Source organism: Pinus tabuliformis, chromosome Q, assembly GCF_031772625.1.
Source record: "Pinus tabuliformis cultivar Carrire ecotype Pingquan chromosome Q, CPIR1, whole genome shotgun sequence".
In the NCBI taxonomy this organism is placed as follows: Eukaryota; Viridiplantae; Streptophyta; class Pinopsida; order Pinales; family Pinaceae; genus Pinus; species Pinus tabuliformis.
In genome coordinates, this window is record NC_142296.1 from 753822224 (window position 1) to 753843152 (window position 20929).

Consider the following 20929-nt stretch of genomic DNA (forward strand, 5'->3'; position numbering starts at 1 on the left):
AAGCACATTGATATCAGGTACCACTTTATCTGGGATATTGTACAACGGGGAGTAGTTAGGCTCCAACACATCAGGATAGCTGAGTAGGTTGCAGACATTCTCACAAAGCCTTTGGAGAAGGTCAAATTCTTAACCTTACGAGAGAGACTTGGAGTCATGGAACGACCCTCCTATGAGGGTTTCATATGAGTTGGACATAGAGCTCTGGGAGCTCCTAGGGGTGTGGGGTACTTCTTGGAGCTATGAGCGGCCACAGGGTAAGTGGTTCACCTTCCCCTAGTGGTGCGCTGGATACAAGTTGAGTAATTCACCTTCCCCTGTGATACCCATTATGGTTGACATGTGTGTAGGGTGAGTGGTTCACCTTCCCCTACCGGGACACATGCATGTAGGGTGAGTGGTTCACCTTCCCCTACGATTGACATATGCATAAGATGAGTGGTTCACCTTCTTCTGTTGATCCATCGACACACATCCTACCCATAGAGTCTAGGACTCATGGGAAGTACCTCTCATTTGGCCAATGAGTTGGGAAAAGATGGTTAGGGACCATAGCACTACTGATGGACGCATCGTGTATGTCGTACTCCCTATGACTAGGATGCATGGTGTCCAACAACTTGATCTGGGATCAAGTACTAATTTTTTCCAGTGGAGAGCGATATGATCTTATGTCTCACTCTCGATCACTTCTTCATTATTACTTCATGGTTTAGCAAAGCAGAGCAGTACAGGGCAGTGATGGCAGGGATGGTACGGATGACAGGTTGGCATGATGATGGATTGGCAGGTGGAATTCTCCCTAATTGAGAGCAATGTCACATGGTTCGGCAATGATTAGGTTCGGTTTGAGTTCGAATTTTTTTATGGGCTTCGGATGAGATTTGTCATTAGGTTCGTGTATATATATATATATATATATTGATTTAAAATGAATTATAGGATAAAATAGTAAGAAATCAACATCAGTAAACATCAAAAATGATATCACAGACATGGAAACTATAAGGATAAATTACAAGCTTGAGTTGTGACATGAAGTTATAAGTTTTGATCTATGGACTTGCTCAATGGCTATGACGTTCGCCGAACCTCAAAATGTTGTTAGGGTTCACCAAAATTCGAACCTCAAGGTTAAATTTCAACGAACCTTGTGACATAGGTTGAGAGGGAGTGCTAAAATAGGAAAGTAGGGCTAAATTCTACCTTAGGACAACTCATATGATGGAGATGACCATTGCCTTGGATTCCTCTTCTCGAGAAGTACAATTTTGATATAAAGATCATCTCATTCTGACAAGCAGAAATGGAATTTTGAATTTATTCTTTCTCATGGACAAATTGTCAAGGTTGACCCAGTCAAATGTAGGGTTATGAAGCCCATTGGATGTGTCTCCTCACCCTCAACGAATTGTATAAATAGGAGGGACCCTTCTCTCATTTGGACATCACTCATCTCATCACATCATTTTCTCTCTCCTCTCTTGATTGGTTCATACAACTTGGAGGATCTCTTATTCACACGTGTGGAAGGCAGGTTTCTGGACTGGTTTTGGAGACTGAAAATTTCAAGATTAGGGTGTGCGTTGACCTGAGTTGACTTGAAGTATTTGACCAGCGTTGGCACTGTTTTGGGGACATATTTCTGATTTCTGCAGGGCGCATTCTTTGGCACAGATTTCAAGGTGATTGGGCACTGTTTGACAGAGTTGACTGCTGCGTTGACTCTCTGGTTTGACTGCAGAATTACAGCAGACATTGATTGGGTTGACTGAGCAGGTTTTGGGTTGACCCGCATTCTTCTGTTGTTGACCGAGCTGCTTGGAGGACGTTTTGGGGCATCTTTGACCACCGTTGACTTTCTGGTTAGGGCTGCATTGACTGCTGATTTGAAATATTTGTTTTGGGCATGTATTTCTGATATTTGTACTCTCTCTCTCTCTCTCTACTGAACTATTGAAGAATAATAAAAAGATTTGATCAAAGGGTTTCCCCACATTGCGGTTTGTCCCCGGCATCTGCCACATCTTGTGTCCTCTTGTCCTGGCTTGTCTTTTGTATATGTTTTTATGTTCTATCTGCATTTGCTGTCAATGTGTATAAGTTAATGTGATTGCTACTAAAGATAATTGAAATTGTCATTGGGCTGATAAGAAACATTGAAGTCAATTGTGTTGAAGCATAGAACATACCATTGTTATCTAAAATTAACAATAATTGATATATATAAAATTGTTTCGTAAAAATGATATGATGGAACACAATGAGGGTAACCCCGAGATATATAACTAGACTGGATGCCCTTTCATGAATAGTCTTGGCCTTTAGGACAAGTCATTCCATTATACTAATTATAATTAATTATTATTAATCCTTTATGAAAATTTTATTTATATATTTATGTCTGTAACATCTAACTAGGGTAATCAATAATTTATAAGTAGATCGCATTCTTTAAAATTCAATCAAACTCATTCCCAACTTTCAAAGACAAGAAATCTACACTACTTAATAGCTGTATGTGTTACCTGTTCTAACTACTTCAGCTACTTCATTTAAAAACCCACTTTCCTTGAAGCCTCTTCTTTGCAAGCCATCCTGCAACAATCAATAATATAATCATTTCTAATATTAGAAGCAGCTTTGTATGATCTGTCACAGTTGTCGAGGAACAACATGTGGGCCACTATGCATCCAAAATACAACTTGGGACAGAAACAATATCCGAAGCATTATGAAAAATATCAAGAAAGGCAGATGGATCAAAGGATCTTTACTTTTGCCAGTTGCAAAATATCTTCTGCTACATGCCTCAACAAGGAGTCTCGGAAAGGAGTCTTCAAACCCATCTTTGGGACCTGAAATATACACAAAATTTTTCAAACACATAAACGATGAACTGAGAATTTTTCTCAAAAGATGCTATAATATTCAGTATTAAAATGTGTATCAATTCTATTGTCCAATTGTTGTATTAAAAACTTGGTCACATAGTTTCATTATAAAACCTGAAACAGAATGAAGACCAAAAATGAAAATAGAAAAAGGATCATTTGACTTCCATTTTAACTCAAATCATCTTCAACTGCACAAGATCATAAAGATAGCAAGGTATTTGGAACTAACATAGCAAGATAAGTTGCAATTCTTCAAAAGCCTAATGTCCGTTATTGATAAGATGCTCAGGATAGACAGGCCACAAAGTTCTTTTAGTTTTCACACTGTTGAATAATGGAACACTGCTATTTGAGAAATTAAAATTTTGATCCACTATATATTTTATGTCAAAACCATATCATCCTATAATAAAAATAACAATAATACTTAGGTTAATGAAAGGTCAGAGGCCACACAACCATTCACCATGTGACCAATCAATGCATAAAACTACACCCTCAATCATGCATTAAATATGTCAAGACTCAAAACCATATCATTCTATAATAAAGATAATAATAATAATTAGGTTAATGAAAGGTCAGAGGCCACACACCCATTCACCATGTGACCAATCAATGCATATAACTACACCCTCACAAGGCTCATTGTATTCACAATTCATATCAATCAATCATTATGCATTATTCTAATATACGATAGCAGAAATCCTCTGTCAATCTCATGACAAACAGGGACTGCTTATTCCAGATACAGTTACTCAGCATAATGTTTTAGCAACTTAAATTCAGAGTATTTAGCAGAATACTTTAAATTCCTAACAGAATGTATGGAAAAATAATTGTGATTAAGTACTTTTTCAATGTTCAAATAACCAAAACACCAAGACTGTACACAAATAAAATGGAAAAAAAATGCAAAATTGATCGATGTCGTATGAGTGATAGAATATAGACATAGAATGCCAACTTACATGCTAAATATTCATATTTCCACATAAATTTCTTGCATCAAATAAAAGTTTAGTGCAAAGACCAATACTGGAGAAACTTAAGCTCCATGTAATTATTTATGCGACATGCAAAGAAAATACAACTAGATCCTGCATTCCCTTGGTATCTATCCTAGAATACATGGATATATATGTCCTAGAGAGAGGACGTGCTCACAACCATTTCATATATATGGGAATTCAGACTTCGATAAACAGCAGCCCCTTGCAGCGATCGGATAGCTCGATGTGCCATTATCTCCGCCACCTGAGCCAACCATGTGGTCCCTCGCCCACTTGTCATGATTGTATGTTTGAAGGTGGGCCTCCCAACCCCGAAGGTATGGCTTTTCATTGATATAGTTGAGTAATTTTCCCCACTTGTCATGGGCACTTTGGGGCATGGATTGTGAAAATTCTATCACTGCAGCAACTGATTTACTTTTCCTATTTATTCCTAAATAAGTTATTTATGAAATTACTTCAGTAAACATTAAAATAAATACTACTGCAGATATCACATCGTAATACAGAAACAAACATATGCACAAGAATCAACATATTGACACAAATATTTTGGACAACAGCCCCCGGAAAAACCCAATGTGGGAAAACCGGTGCAGCAAGGGAGGATTTTATTATTATGCAAGAGAAATATCTGAATACAAATCTAGGATGCTCATCTAGCAATCCTTAAAAGAGAAAATACTAGGGGAAAATCTAAGTGAGTTTTACCTCACTTCCCCTAGCAGAATTCCGGCTGATCCGACACATGACTGGCTAACCTCGCTATTTTTGTGTCACCTCTTCTGCCCTCTGCGACAACTTTCCAGGCAGTTCCGACAGTTCCTAGAAATTCTAGTTGTTCCCAACAGTTCCAGCTTCTGCCCTTTGCATCAACTTTCCCGGCTGTTCCGGCAGTTCCCAGCAGTTCCGGATTCTGCCCTCTTGACTGCTCACCAGACCACTGATTCAATTTCTCAGCTAACCCCACTCCAAAAATTGAACTGATTGATCTCCCTCAGTGTGTTCTCCAAGTGACCCTCAAGCCTCCTCTTATACTGTTCTCATTGACAGATCAACGGCCGAGATTAACTCCCTAATCAGCAACTAAGATTAACTCTGGCTTGATCCATGACTTTTGGACCATTCTAACATAGATTTATATTAATTCACATTAATATTTTATTTTCCCTAAGTTTAGATTTAGGGACTCCATTAAAAAATATTAATTATTTTAATATCTCCCAAATTATTTAGAATCTGCCCAAACCCTTTCTGGGTATTGGAGATCTCATGTGCCTTAACTTCTCCACCAATTTTTATGGCTAGAGCACATCCGATGCTACCTCAAATCAACACTCTCTCTTAGCGAGGACTGTGCTCTAATAGTACTCCTTACTGAGTATCACCCTAATCATCTGGCATCGGTCCCTGTGTTGATGCTAAGCCTCCCTGCCCAACATCCTCTGCATTGTTGTATCCTGTACTGCTGCCCATGGCTCTGCATCTGTACGACAACTCCCTCTGCATTCATCCTACTCTTGGTCCTTTCTCCCAACACTGCATCCGCACAGCAACTCCCTCTGCATCCGTGCCGCTATCACTCCCATTTCTGCTTCTGAAACGGGTTCTTTACCATCCTCATCTTTTCCTTGAAATAGTCAAACTTTGTCCTTCCAAGGGCCTTGGTGAGGATGTCTGCCACCTGTTCTCTTGTAGGAATGTAGCTCAACTATACAGCTCCTCATTGGACACAGCCTCTAACAAAGTAACACCGGATATCAATGTGCTTCAACATGAAACACTGGATTCTCAGAGAGTTTGATGCAACTCTGATTATTGCACATGATCCTGGTCGCCTCCATATTCCTTCTAAATAGGTTCACAAGCAGTTATCTTAGCCATATGGCCTCACACGAAGTTGTGCTTGTTGCCATATATTCTGCCTCAGATGAGTTCAGAGCCACGGACTTCTGTTTCCTACTGCACCAAGAGATCATTCCTGATCCAATGTTGAAACAGTGCCTAGAGGTACTTTTCCAATCCACTGAACTTCATGCCCAATCTGCATCAGTAAATCCACTCAAACTAATATCCTTACCTTTGGTGTAGAGGAGCCCATCATCGACTGTTCCCTGTAAATACCTAAGAACGTGTTTGGTTGTTGCCCAGTGTGCCCTCTTTGGTTCCACCATGAACTCACTGAAGGTGTTGACAGCGTAGCAAATGCCTGGCCTGATATTGACCAGATACATCAAGGACCTTATGAGTTGCTTGTATAGGGTGGGATCGACATCCTTGTCTTCTGATGCGTCAATCTTCTTCCAGTTGGTGATCATTGGCGTAGCCATGGGTCTACAGTCCTCCATCCCGAATCTTTTCAGGATTTCTGTAGCATACCTCCCTTGCCCAAGGAAGATTTCTCCCTTCTGCTGCCAAACTTCCAACCCTAGGAAGTAATGGATTTGTCCCAAATCCTTCATATCGAATTTTGTGGCTAGATTCTTCTTGCAGTCCCTAATGAGTCTGGATGATCCTGTCAGAAAGAGATCAGCCACATACAATACTAAGATTAGCATCTCGTTCTCTACAACTAGATAGTAGAGATTCGGATCCGCGTCACTCTTGACAAATCCCATCTTCTGCAAGTAGCCGTCTATTCGACTATACCATGCTCTCGGTGCCTGTTTCAGCCCATACAACGCTTTCTTCAATCTGCATATATGAGACTTCTTCTCACGAGTCTCAAAGCCCTCTGGTTTTTCAATGTATACCTCTTCTTCTATTACCCCGCTCAGAAATTTCGTTTTGACATCCATCTGATGAATCTCCCATCCCATCTGAGCTGCAAGAGATATCACAATCCTAATAGATGTATACCTGGCTACTAGGGTGAAGGTCTCCTCATAATCAATTCCTTCCTCTTGAGCATACCCTTTAGCCACAAACCTGGCCTTGTATTTCTCAACACTGCCATCTGCAGCGTATTTGATCTTGTAGATCCATCTTGAACCTACCACTGATCTATCTTGAGGCCTTGGCACCACCTCCCAAACATTGTTCACCATTATGGAGTTGTACTCCTCTACCATCGCATCTAGCCAAACTTGACGTTGAGTTGCCTCCTTGAAACTGGCAAGCTCTCCATCCTGAGCTACTAATGCCTGATATCTATTTGGTTGTTTTCACTCCCTCTTATTGTTTCCTGGCGCACCAATGAAGTCCTCTGCATCTCGCAGAATCTAACGAAGTTCCTTGCTAGTTCCTCTTCTAACATCAGGTGCTTCTATTAGCTCCTCCTCCTCATCCTGAAAATCTTCCTACCCTGAGGAAGAATTCTTTACTTCTGTTGGTTGAAGAGGCTTAACCAACGGCTCCTCTTTCGACTGCTCCTTGGAAGGCATCTCACGAGATCTTCTGAAAGCCATGTCTTCCATGAACTTTACATCTCGTCGAACTACTACTTTCCTGCTCCTTGGAAGATAGATTCTGTATGCCTTAGCGTTCTCGCTATATCCCACCAGATATCCCTTTTTTGCAGTTTGATCCAACTTCTTCCTCTTTTCTTTGGGTATGTGGCAATATGCTAAACTCTCAAATATCCTGAAATGATTGACTTCAGGTGTCTTCCCTGTGAAAACTCTCTGCAGTAATCTTGCCCAATGCCCGATGAGCAGTCCTGTTCTGAACATAGACCGTTGTGTTGCATGCTTCCGCCCATAGGAATTTTGGCATATCTTGATCATACATCATGGCCCTAGTTGCTTCTATAATAGTCATGTTCTTTCCTTCTGCTACTCCATTCTGCTCCAGATTGTAGGGAGTTGTCCACTCTCTTTCGATGCCCTCCTTAATGCAAAAATCAATGAAGTCCTTATCGACATATTCTCCACCATTATCTGAGCGCAAAACTTTTAGTTTCTTCCCAGTCAAATTCTCCACTAGAGCCTTGAACTCCTTGAATCGACAGAAAACCTCGTCCATGGTTTTCAGAAAATAAATCCAAGTTTTCCTCAAGTGGCCATCAATGAAATTAAGGAAATACTTGGCACCACTGAGAACTTTGACGGACATAAGTCTGCAGATATCTGAGTGTATCAATCCTAGTACACTCTTGGCCCTGTGTTTGCTCCTAGGAAATGTTGTCTTGGCATACTTTCCAAGAGTGCATCCCCTGCATACATCATCTCGTTCCATACTCAGATTCGAAACTCCTGTTACAGTGACCTATACTACTTCCGTACTTAGAGCTCCATGCTGCAAGTGACCCATTCTTCTGTGCCATAGTTCATTCAAGTCCTTGTCTCCATGCCTATTAGTGCCATTGATGATTCTAGTTGTAATCTATACAACCTATTACTTTTGATCCCGATCTGCACTTTCTTTTTCCAGCTCGGGTGTTTGACGTATACCTTCTCCTTGATGAAGTAGAAGTCATAGCCCTTGCCTTGAAGTTGTGACACAGAAAGTAAGTTCATACCCAATCCTGGTACATGCAGCACATTTGTAGCACAGAATCGTTCTCCTGATTCTATTTGAAAAACTATGGTACCCTTCCCTACTGGAGTACACTTTGCCTTGTTCCCCATGGTGATCTGAAAGTTTATCTTCTCTTCTCGATATTCCGAGAAACATTCCCTGATTCCCGTCATATGCCACGAAGCTCCACTGTCTATATACCACACTTTTGATGATGCAGAACTAGTCATACAAGCCACTTCTTCCAGCCTGGAAGCCAACATAGAGAAATCAAAGTCTCTTTCTCTTGTGAAATGAAAATCTATGTGAGTCCCCTGACGTGGATGCCTCTGCATCATGGTCTCAACCCATAACTGATTTTCTCTTCCTGTCTTTGATTACTTGCTCTGACACCATGTGAAAATTCTATCACTGCAACAACTGATTTACTTTTCCTACTTATTCCTCAATAATTTATTTACGAAATTACTTCAATAAACATTAAAATAAATATTGCTACAGATATTACACCGTAATACAGAAACAAACATATGCACAAGAATCAACACATTGACACAAATATTTTGGACAACAGTCCCCGGAAAAACCCAATGTGGGAAAACCGGTGCAGCAAGGGAGGATTTTATTATTATGCGGCAGAAATATGTGAATACAAATCTAGGATGCTCATCTAGCAATCCTTTACATAGAAAATACTACCGGAAAATCTGAGTGAGTTTTACCTCACTTCACCCGGCAGAATTCTGGCAGATCCGACACAAGCCTGGCTAACCCCGTCTATTTCTGCGTCACCTTTTCTGCCCTCTGCGTCAGCTTTCCTGGCAATTCCGGCAGTTCCGGTTATTCTCGACAGTTCCGGCTTTTGCCCTCTGCGTCAGCTTTCCTGGCTATTCCGGCAGTTCCGGCTATTCTTGGCAGTTCTGGTTTCTGCCCTCTGCGTCAGTTTTCCTAGCTGTTCCAATAGTTCCCGGCAATTCTAGCTGTTCCCGGCTGCTCCGATAGTTCCCAGCAGTTCTAGCTGTTCCCGGTAGTTCCGACTTCTGCCCTCTTGACTGCTCACCAGACCACTGATTCAATTTCTCAGCTAACCCCGCTCCAGAAATTGAACTCACTGGTCTCCCTCAGTGTGTTCTCCAAGTGATCCTCAAGCCTCCTCTTATAAGTTTCTTGCTGACAAATCAATGACTGAGATTAAGTCGCTAATCAGCGGCTAAGATCAACTCTGGCTTGATCCATGACTTTTGGACCATTCTAACACAGTTTTATATTAATTCACAATAATATTTTATTTTCCCTAAGTTTAGACTTAGGGACTTGATTAAAAAATATTAATTATTTTAATATCTCCCAAACTGTTTAGAATTTGCCCAAACCCTTTCTAGGTATTGGAGATCTCATGTGCCTTAGTCTCTCCACCAATTTTCGTGGCTAGAGCACATCTGATGCTACCTCAAATCAACATGGATTGGTGGGGGGATTCGTTGGAAAGAGTGGGCTAGGTTTGCAATCTTGTCTCCACTGCCCAATTTCGTGGTTAACCTTGTATCCTAGTCCCGTGGGATCTCCTTTACTGACCATTAACTTTAGGGTTGGCATGACATGGGAAATCCCAATTTTGGTTGCATGGTCACGCTTCCCGACAACATATACATCACTCCCTTCCACTCATTTTAGCACCATTCATCTCTTTTCTCGTCTGGGTCCACACGTGTCCACTAGGTCCACATAGGGATAGCCTCCCCCTCCCCTCGTCCACACCTTAGGTTGGGGCTCGAACGATGCCTAGAGGCTGATGCAACTAAAAAGAAAAGAAAATACATAATTTGGCCACTCTCAACAGGAAATCTACAATGTTCCACCAAGTTTCGATGACAAGGAGGCGAGGGAGCGGGGATACACAGGAGCGGCCTATGCAAAAGCTCCCCACCAATTTTTACGAAACGTGGGGGGACGTCGAGGCCTTAAAACTTATAAATATAAATTATAAATCGATGAATCATATAACTGAAACAAATTTAAAATGAAAAGCATGATCATTGATATCATTATCATATAAATTGTAATCATACATCATACATGTAATTTTGTAACTGTAAAATGTAACTACTAGTCTACTAACTTACTAACAATGCACAATGAAAATAAATTATAAAATTATAAATGTTTAAATTTTTAAACTTTAAACTTTTAAACCATATTGATGTTCCACTTCCAACTATGAACATTGAATATTGAATAATATAAAAGTCAAGTCTAATAAAAGAGTGGCATTGTTCTGTTCAACAAAGGAGCAGACAGAAGGTTACTTGGCAATGGTGGCAGTGTTCATTTCAACGAAGGAGCAAACAAAAAATGAAATGTGAAAAGAACATAATGTAAACCCTTCACAATCAGTCAACAAATATTAAAAATTAAGACTTTTTTGTTTCAAAAAATAAAATTGTGTATTTTTTCTAGGGAAACGACCCCTCAAGACCCCTTAAGACCCCTTTCACCTAGGAAATGACCCCAATTGGAGGAAACGACCCCAAAAATGGAGGAAACAACCCCTTTCAAGTTTCCTCACATACCCTATTTTTTGGGAGAGTGGGCAAATGTCCCCCTCTCATCCCCAAGTCCCCGGAGCATGAGGGAGCTAGGAAACTCGAACCCCAGGTGGGGGGACGCAACCCCGTGGAACATTGGAAATATACCACAAAATGTAGAAGATGGCCAGGACATACAAATTTAGCACATGGGAAAAAGCCAAACATGAGCTCTACCCCTTATCCATGGCCATCACCTTGGTTCCTATGGGCCCTAGATGAGCCCCTTCCATCATTATGGGACCCACGATTGTCCCAACCCCTGGTGGGCGATGAATTGCCCTACCTTAAGGGGGTATCCACTGCTATTTATTACACAACACACTCTCATCCCCTGGAGCCCCGAGCAGTTATGAAGAAAAATCAATCAAAGGCAAAAGGCACATGAAGAAGGGTGGAAAAACAAAGGTTGCGGTAACCCATGTACCACGATTTACTCCCTCTTACACTCATATACCCAAGTGTGGGCTTCCCTTATTGTAGCTACCATTGTGCCATGACATGTGGTTTGGATGATTCCCCTGATCCCCACTCTATTCCATTACTATATCATTTGCCACCTAGCACTTGAAAGATGTACCATCAACATGGACCCCCCCTTTAAAGGATGAGACCACCTAATAGGGTCCTTAATTAACCCCTTTATTGAGCTTGTAGACACTTGTACATGCCAAAGCCTACTATGGAAGGGCGTGCCACCATGAAATGCCCCATTGATTCCATGACTTGTAAACTCTTTTACTTGATTATTCTAATGATTTGTTGTATTGGAGGGCAAGGGAATGCATTGGATCTTATGAAGGATTGCAGGTGGGTCTCGATTTGGGGCTTGGTCTCCCTATACGGGGTCCTAGCCCTCCAGAGGGCCACACTAACACCTGTAGGGTGAGCGTTGAGATCCATGGGCCTCCACCATAGCAGAGACTACTTCATGGATCCCCAGCACCACTCATTGATTGTCCATGTTCCACCTCTTGGATGAGGATGATGCACCTAGTTCACCATCCCCAGTTGGCTCCACACTTGCACGATACACTTGGCAAATGATCCAGGGTCCAGATGAGGGCTTATGACATCATTCTAGCCCTTATAAATGGTTTACAGGCACTTTCGATCTGCTTGGAGACCCATGAGGATTTCCTTGTGCCACTCACACCCATTTGGGGGCACCACAACCATTTGCTTGGAAACAAGGGGCCAACCCCTTGTCCACTATGTTTGAGGCCATTCTCACATCATAGTACACTCTAGACTTCATTAGGCCTCCTCAAAGGCCCAACGACTCACTTTATTGATCATTATACCCCCTTGAGAGGCTTATTATTGTGTTCTTGAGCTATCTTGGTGGGCATGTCACTAAGAGATGTTATCATTGCACATTATTTTATTATTTGGGACTCAATTAAGTCAAATTAGGCAAATCGAACTCATTAATTATTGTATAAGTACAAGTGAGGTGATTCATTTTGATCATCACCACTTGGATTGGATTAGTATCTCTCGTGATACTTTCGCTCTTTTTGCTAGGTAAACTTTTGGAGCTTTCTTGAGGCACTATGATGTTTGAACTTTGGATTTTTGCTATTGTCTTTGGAGCTTCTTTCTAATGCGAAGTTGATGAATGGATATACTCTCTCTCTCGTGTAAGTCAAATTATGATGTTATTCTTGTTATTTTACTGGTTTCGTGCATGTTATGATTATCATTATTCTTGTATGGCTTAAAGTAAATGCAAAATTCTTTTGGGAACCCTGAATAAGTGATTTAATGCATGTGTTGTACTTGAAGAGAGTGGGTGAATGTTCCTAGAGGCACCTCTTAGGTTGAAAGACCTCAAAACTTCATCTCTTCGGCAAATTTGAAGTATAAATCCCTACTGACCTAGTTGCTGCCCTTGGAGAGGCTAACAAAGATCGATTAGGGCTCCTTAGCACAAGAAAATTCTCGATCTATGTGTATCTTGACTCCATTGAGCCCAAGCGATAAGGCACTGATCCTCGTATCACTTTGGTGATCAAATTTCTCTCTTTTCTTCACTTTTCCCAATTATAGGCCTAACCTTAGAAGGTCTCTTAAGGCATCACACAAAATCTTTTGTAGCCATCCAAACACCTTGAAAATTGATCCACAACTGCAATGGGGTCTTCTCAAGGTGTCCTCCACATTTGAGCACAATTCGACCGCCGAATCTTGAAATATCACAAGCCCTAGCTTGAGGATCATTTCACTCCGTAGGTTGATTTTGGGTTAGTGTCTTCACTTGGATCTTTACATTCAAATTTCAAAAGAAAAATAGTTCTTTGATCCTATTCTCTTCCCTAATTATGTCAAACCCCTCTTTGGTCGATCAACTCCATACCATTGACCTAGTTTGGGTCCACCTGGGTTCTTTGTGGTCTTGCAACTTTATAACTCAAATGCCACAAGGACTACATAGAATCCATCTCTCCATAAGGATCCTTAAGTCTAGGAAGCCCCTTGTCAATGCATATCCTCCAAGCCTAGGCTAAGGTATCCTCATAGCCCTTCTTAGAGAGCCCATCATCTTGCTTCTCAAGCACGTTAGCTATTTAATTGAGTCTCTCTTGTGAATAGCCTCTAGGAATCACTCCTTATTCGATCATTGACCCGTTCATCATTGTGATTCCTCTTATACTAGGTCTTCCCCCATCGATGAAAGTTTGTAAAGAGCAAGGAGACTTAGTTGAGGTGACATTGGGCTATCGTTCCATGGTTGCCCCTTGACCTAGTAGTTGCTCCATAGGATCCCCTCCTATGACCCTTGCTAGTTTGAGCAGTAACATTTTGGCGTCGTTGTCAGGGACACGAGATGTGTGCCTTTTTCCCCATACAAAAATATCGATATATTATTCTTAGCGACTCCATTGGAAGAACGAAGCCCTAGTTCTTCATTGAACTTTAGAGTCAATGCTTGTAGGGTAAAGCAAGCACTTCTATAGGCATCTTTAAATTCACCCTAGCGATTCCTATATAATCTAAATGTATATCTCGATATGATGTCTTTCTTTGATCATTTTCCCGCTTTGGACATCACTAGCATCCTTTGGCACCCTAATCATGTCATAGGAAGGATGGTATGTGGGGTGCTTGTGTTTGACGTTGATCCACTTTACGTAATTGATCATGTGTAAAGATTTAATGCACATGCTTCAAAGGAGAAAGTGGTCCACCAGGATGTCCTTATTCTATTGTTCATGAAATCTCTCTGTGGTCATAACTCATGGTTGCATAATCACAAACCTAGTAACATCTCATCTATTGAGGAGTTCTTTGATGGCTTTCTTAGACACTTTCAAGTATGCCCTGCATTAAACATTCAAGAGGAATTCTTCATTGAGAATAATCATGACCTTGGGAACCTAGATGATCAGCAAGAAAGGGGGCCCTCCCTAGGTCCGCATGGTGAAAGATGGGATGATGATAATTCTAAAAGCATGTGTGATAGGGAGGATGAGTTTGTAGAGAGTGAAGTTAGGGTTAACCCTACCGTTTCCAACGATACTATCTCTGATGATCTACACTTTAAAAACGTTGGAGAAGGTGATGAAATGGTCCCTCCAAACATTGATATCAATGGTTACTTACATATTGAAGAAGGTAAATGGGAGGTCCATGGAAATAGTTTCGACAAGGACCCTATCTATGACACCGATGACAATGATATCAATAGGACCCTTGTCTTTCCTCACAATCCTAGGGTCATAGTTGAATCTTGTGTGGACCATTTCCTCAACCCTTCTTACATTATCACTAACAATGAGGAATCCTCCATCCCTCCTAAGAATGATCACCGTGGCAACCTACTTGTGTTTCTCCATCTCATCAGTCTCCCTTTCCTACAAATCATAACCCTATGGAGGCCATACAACATGACATAAATGGTAAGGACCAAGATGAAAGTGATTGTTGATTAAATCTAGGGCATTGGCATTGGGTGATTTCTCTTCTATTAGTGACTATTTGTGAATGTTTTTTACTTGTTTAGATTAGAATCTTCTTCGTGTTAGATTATTGATGTTCTTCTTCATCAAATAGTAACCAATGCATGAACATAAATAGACGAGATAAATCATGTAGGCTATGAGCTAGGGCCAAAACCACTCTCTCTTTGAGAGGAAAACACGCACAAATTCTTCTTATAGAGATTCCAATTGACGAATACCAAGACCAAGACCCTTGACCTACTAGCCACTCCAAGACCAAGCCACAAGTCCTCTTGACTCCTCTTTCTCTTAGAGCTTCTGAGCCTTGAGACGTTGACATCACTGAGATCTCATCTAGATCTCTTCTCGTGAGACCTTCTTACTGTCATCATCAACGAACTATGGTTGTACCAAACTGTTATGTCTTCAAGACTGTATCTCTGATCCAGGACAAAGAGACCCTTGAACTTGTCTCTGTATCTCTGATCTGAACTTCCTTACTATGGTTAGCCTAGAAGATATCCTTGTTGTCTCTTCCTTCTCTATCTAAGTTTCATCTTCTATACTGAACTGTGGCATCCGAACTGTACTCAAGAGGGATCTGAATTCCCTTTACCACAAAACTATAGCCTTCTTCACCAAGTAGGATACCTGAAACAGAGGTGATTGCTCCTTCTTCATTAGACTTCTTCACTGCTCCTTTTATTAACTTCCTTGTTGCTCCTTCCATTTGAGTTCATCTCTGTTCTAGAGATCCGAACTGATCTCTATAATACCCAACCAAAATTTCAGAGAGATACAAAAACTTGAACTGTCCTTTCTGTGATGACCCTAGCCTTGTATATATAGTCATTCGTCCATATAATGATCCCACTTTAGCATCTGAATGGGTGTGTCACTTTGGGTGAGCCGACATGAGTTATTACTTCATTTTGCAGGTCGACATCAAGAGAAGAGGATCGTGCTTGTCTTTGGAGGGCTTTCTAGACACTTAATTGACTCATATACATTTTACACATGCTCAAGAAGAGCTCTTCATACATGACATTAATTCTTTGACCTTAATGAAAAATCCTAAGGCTCTCAATGGGAGCCATCTAAAATAAAATCACTTTCTCATGAAACCCATGAAGCAAGGCTTACAATAATAATTTTATTCTCTTCATTAAATCATTTAAAAAAGTCACAATTACATGTCATTATGAAGACTGAACCTAGCTACACTTTTCAAAACTCCCTCTTAACTAGGGAGGTATTCATAATGGTACTTGGTCATTCTCAATCTTAAGAATTTCTCATAAGAAGAATTGGATTGGTAACCCATCTGTCTAGCATCATATCAACTAGCATTGTCACATAGCAAGGCCTTGACTAACAGCTCTATCCACATGATCAGAGCACAATGCTGGCAAGACCAATGATTCATAGACACCATAATCATTGTCTCTCAAGGTACATACTCCACCTGGGTGTTCACAAAGTATGACCTACTTTGGACTATTCTTATCTTGGATAGTCAATCCTCAAAGAATATCGGCCCAGGACTACTCTTATCTTGGATGCCCTATCTCATCCTCAAAGAGCATCGAATGTCAGGCAATTACCCAATCCTCCATTCTGTCTTCCCAAGTGAAGACCAAAATGACGTGTCTATCTCTCCCTCTCGATTAGGGAGGTCATATCAAATTGCAGGATATACTCATTCCTATGGAAGGAATCTACCTAAGCTCCCTCTTGGCTTAGGAATTTCCAAGTTTCTTCCAAGTAAGAAACTTGCTTCCAGGCTCCCTCTTAATTAGGGACCTACAGCAGCTCCTCGACCAGCTGCTTGAAGAGCTCCTTCCTTCAATGTCATGAATTTCTTTGTCCAAGAGTCTTCATCTTTGTGGCTTCTTCATAGGGCACAGACCATCCATCACTTTCATCCATGGGTCAGTGATGTCATTATTCCTTTCATCAGCTATTCGTCTTCATATGTTCTTGATTCATGTCATGTTGCCTTCTTTATGCCATACTTTTCGAAAGGATCTTACATCCTTCTATATGGTCCTCTTGGAAGTCATCCACAGTTATTCCCTTTTGCAGTCTTGCATAAGCCCATACAGATATTTGTTAAAAAATAAGAAATGAACACTTATATCAAAATTACCTTTGTGATGGTCTTTATTATGACATCTTCCTGTAGACATCAGCATCTAACGTATATCTTGACTCATCTCTTAAAGATATGTATTGTCAAGGGTCTCTATCTTTTACTAGACTTCCATCAAAGTCTCCATATCTTTCTGGGAGATATCATAGTCAATTCTTCTTGGGCTTTCGAATGTTGATTGCCTTTACCATTGTTGCATATTCCATGATCTCTTTCTTTCTTTCTTCACATATTTACTTTCCAGGAACGTCAAAGTTCCTCGATTGTAGTCAACTACCTCATACTCCATTTGAGGACATATTATGTTGACTTCATCTAATTAAATATGTGAATCATGCATTCGTGCATCCCTTTGAGGGAGGAGATCCTTTCCTTTGATCATGCTTCTCAAGATAGAGTAGTGATCCAAGTTACCTGCAACCATACAACATGACTTTATAAAATCAAATATAAGAATACATACCTCATTTACCTTTAGGTCATCTAGGCTTCTTTCAACAGCTTTCTTGATTGAAAAGAGCTTCAATCCCTTGATCTTTTTCATATGTCATCATACCATTATCCCATGAATTCCACATGTTGGAGTTCTTGATGAAACACTTGCTTCCATTCTAGATCGGTGAATCATCCAATGAGGATTCCATGAGAGAATCTTGAGGATCTTGCATATCCCTATCTAGCAGATGCTTCCTTTTGACTTGATGTATGATGAGACTTGTCCTGGATGACTTCTTCCCTTTCTTAAGTTTCCTATGGGGTTTTTCAAGAGCTATATCCTTCATAGTTGGCTATCAGACATCCTTCATGTTTCCTATGGTGATGTCACGAGCTCTTACTTCTAATGTTTTTCCTCTTCCTTCGACTTCCTACTTTCAGCTTTCTCCACTTCTTTGGTGAAATCGACTTCTTCTCTATCTTTCTTCTTATTGCCCTTCTTAAGATTAGGACAATCTTCCCTGTATAGCATTGATTCTTAGCTATATTCTTCTTTTCTTTCGGCAAATGCCTGAATACCTTTTGTTTGATCCTTAAACACTTTTTCCCTCAACCTATCTTCTTCTATCTTGCATAGAGATTACACGTTGTTGAGTAGCTTTCTTACAAACATTTGTTACCTTGTTCATCAGTTAGTGTATGAAGATTATCTCATCCCAGATCTTGCAATGTAGACCTTATGACAATAACCTTTTATCCTTTGATACCTTCGATTTGTGTGGATCAGATCTAACTTTCTAAGTGATGTGACCTTCTTTATCGCATCTTCAGAGAATAGTTTTACTAGCTTATCATATATATCTCTTTGATGTGTCCAATACTACTATATGAGGGGACTTTTCATAAGAATCCCTTTTCATGTATTCAGAGGAGACCTTTTCATTGATATGTTCAATGACTTCACTTTCTTCGAGGACTATGTCTATCCTCCATTTCCATGCAAGGAATTTCGATGACCCAAGTAGCTTATAGATCTCCTTGGAAATACGAAGTCATTTTACCAAATTTTATTATAGAATGAAAGATACTTACTTGACAAGTGAAGATGAAATCTTCAACTTGATCACTTTGATGGGGGTTGACGAAGATGTATTAGTACTCCTTTTGGATGATCTTTTTCCAAATGAAAAAAGCCCTTCTTCAATAGAGGAGATTGCTACTTTTATGATGTCAACGCCTTTAGATTTAGCTTCCTTTATTGATGGTGATGGATGAGGATGTTTTGTTGCTTCCTTGGATGATCTTCTACAAGGATAAGGAGGGGATCCTTGTTGCAACGATAGGGAGCTTGCCTTATAGCTTTCAAGATGAGGATAATGCCTTCTCGCCTCCAAGATACTTTGACTTCTTGTATTGTAGATCAGAAATGCTTTTAGGATTTCGACTCTCTCCAAGATGATGTGATCTTCGACTTTAAAGTACTTCGAGCTACCTTGCTTTGTAGATAACTTGATGAGGGTATTTGTGGTCTTTTGATGATGACTAGAGGATCCAAACCTTTTGTTGTTGTAGACTGCTTCTTCGATCTAGGGTTTTATTCTTCAATGTAGATCTTGATCTTCTTAGATGCCTTTCTTGAAACTCAAGCTTTGAGTGTCTCCTTGATTAGATGCCCTTCCTTTGACTTTAGCATCTTAGCTCTAATACCATGTTGATTAAATCTAGGGCATTGGCATTGGGTGATTTCTCTTCTATTTGTGATTGTTTGTGAATGTTTTTTACTTGTTTAGATTAGGATCTTCTTCATGCTAGATTATTGATGTTCTTCTTCATCAAACAGTAACCAACGCATGAACATAAATAGACAAGACACACAGCATGTAGCCTATGAGCCAAGGCCAAAACCTCTCTCCCTTTGAGAGGAAACTCGCACAAATTCTTCTTATAGAAATTCCAATTGACGAACACCAAGACCAAGCCACAAGTCCTCTTGACTGTCTTGTCTTCTCTTGACTCCTCTTTCTCTTTGATCTTTTGAGCATTAAGACATTGACATCACTGAGATCTCATCTAGATCTCTTCTTGTGAGACCTTCTTACTGTCATCATAAACGAACTGTGGTTGTACCAAACTGTTATGTCGTCAAGATTGTATCTATGATCTACGACAGAGAGACCCTTGAACTTCTCTTTGTATCTCTGATCCAAACTTCCTTATTATGGCTAGCCTAGAAGATATCCTTGTTGTCTCTTCCTTCTCTATCCGAGTTTCATCTTCTATATTGAACCGTGGCATCCGAACTGTACTCAGAAGGGATCTGAATTCCCTTTACCACAGAACTGTAGCCTTCTTCACTAGGTAGGATACCTAAAACAAAGGTGATCCAAATTTCCTTGCTGCCACTGTTCATTAGACTTCTTCGCTGCTCCTTTTATTAACTTCATTGCTGCTCCTTCCATTCGAGTTCATCAATGTTCTAGAGATCCGAATTGATCTCTGTAATACCCATCTAAAATTTCAAAGAGATGTGAAAATCTGAATTTTCCTTTCTGCGATGACCCTAGCCTTGTATATATAGTCATTCGTCCATATAATGAGCCAACTTTAGCATCCGAATGGGTGTGTCACTTTGGGTGAGCCGACATGAGTTATTACTTCATTTTGCAGGCCGACATCAAGAGAAGAGGATTGTGCTTGTCTTTGGAGGGCTTTCTAGACACTTAATTGACTCATATACATTTTACACATGCTCAAGAAGAGCTCTTCATACATGACATTAATTCTCTGACCTTTTATGAAAAATCCTAAGGCTCTCAATGGGAGCCATCTAAAATAAAACCACTTACTCATGAAACCCATGAAGCAAGGCTTACAATAATAATTTTATTTTCTTCATTACATCATTTACAAAAGTCACAATTACATGTCATTATGAAGACCGAACCTAGTTACACTTTTCAACAGTGATATGCCTGAGGTTGTCATCCATCAAAAGTTTATGAGCCTAATTGTTGACATCTCTATCTTTTGGTTAGAGGAGAGAATCTCATGGACTAGGTTGCATCCCTTTGTTCCCTCTTCTCCCGTGTTCATCCATGTATGGGCATTCTATTTTCCCACCTCTCGCCCTAGTGACCCTCCATATGATTGATTTTGTCCTTACTCTTGGATTTGCTACATAAGTAATCATTAGGCAAAATATTTTATAATGATCTACTCATGTCTTGGTTGCATTGTCTCTATGATTACACTTAGTGTTTCTATGATGTAATATGCATGTTAGGGTAGGATGCACTACATGCTCATTTTCTCATTAGAACTAACATCATATGATATTTTCAAGATATATTAGATGCATTTACATTAAATTTGCATTTTACTCTCTTGTTTATATATTTTTATGCCATAATACTAAGCAAGGGTGATCATAAGACACCACAAA

The 20929-nt window shown here is 40.2% G+C and overlaps 1 protein-coding gene across 2 annotated transcripts in view; it reads right to left on the minus strand.

Moving 5' to 3' along the window:
* The window catches only part of GSH1 (glutamate-cysteine ligase), a 406219-nt gene that overhangs the window by 56756 nt on the left and 328534 nt on the right, over positions 1-20929 (minus strand). For both annotated transcript variants that reach the window (XM_089385200.1, XM_089385199.1), the window contains exons 14-15: positions 2778-2858; positions 2529-2598 (exon numbers count right to left, since the gene is read on the minus strand). In XM_089385200.1, the coding sequence (XP_089241326.1) occupies positions 2529-2598; positions 2778-2858 (151 nt within the window). The remainder of the gene's footprint in view (positions 1-2528; positions 2599-2777; positions 2859-20929) is intronic.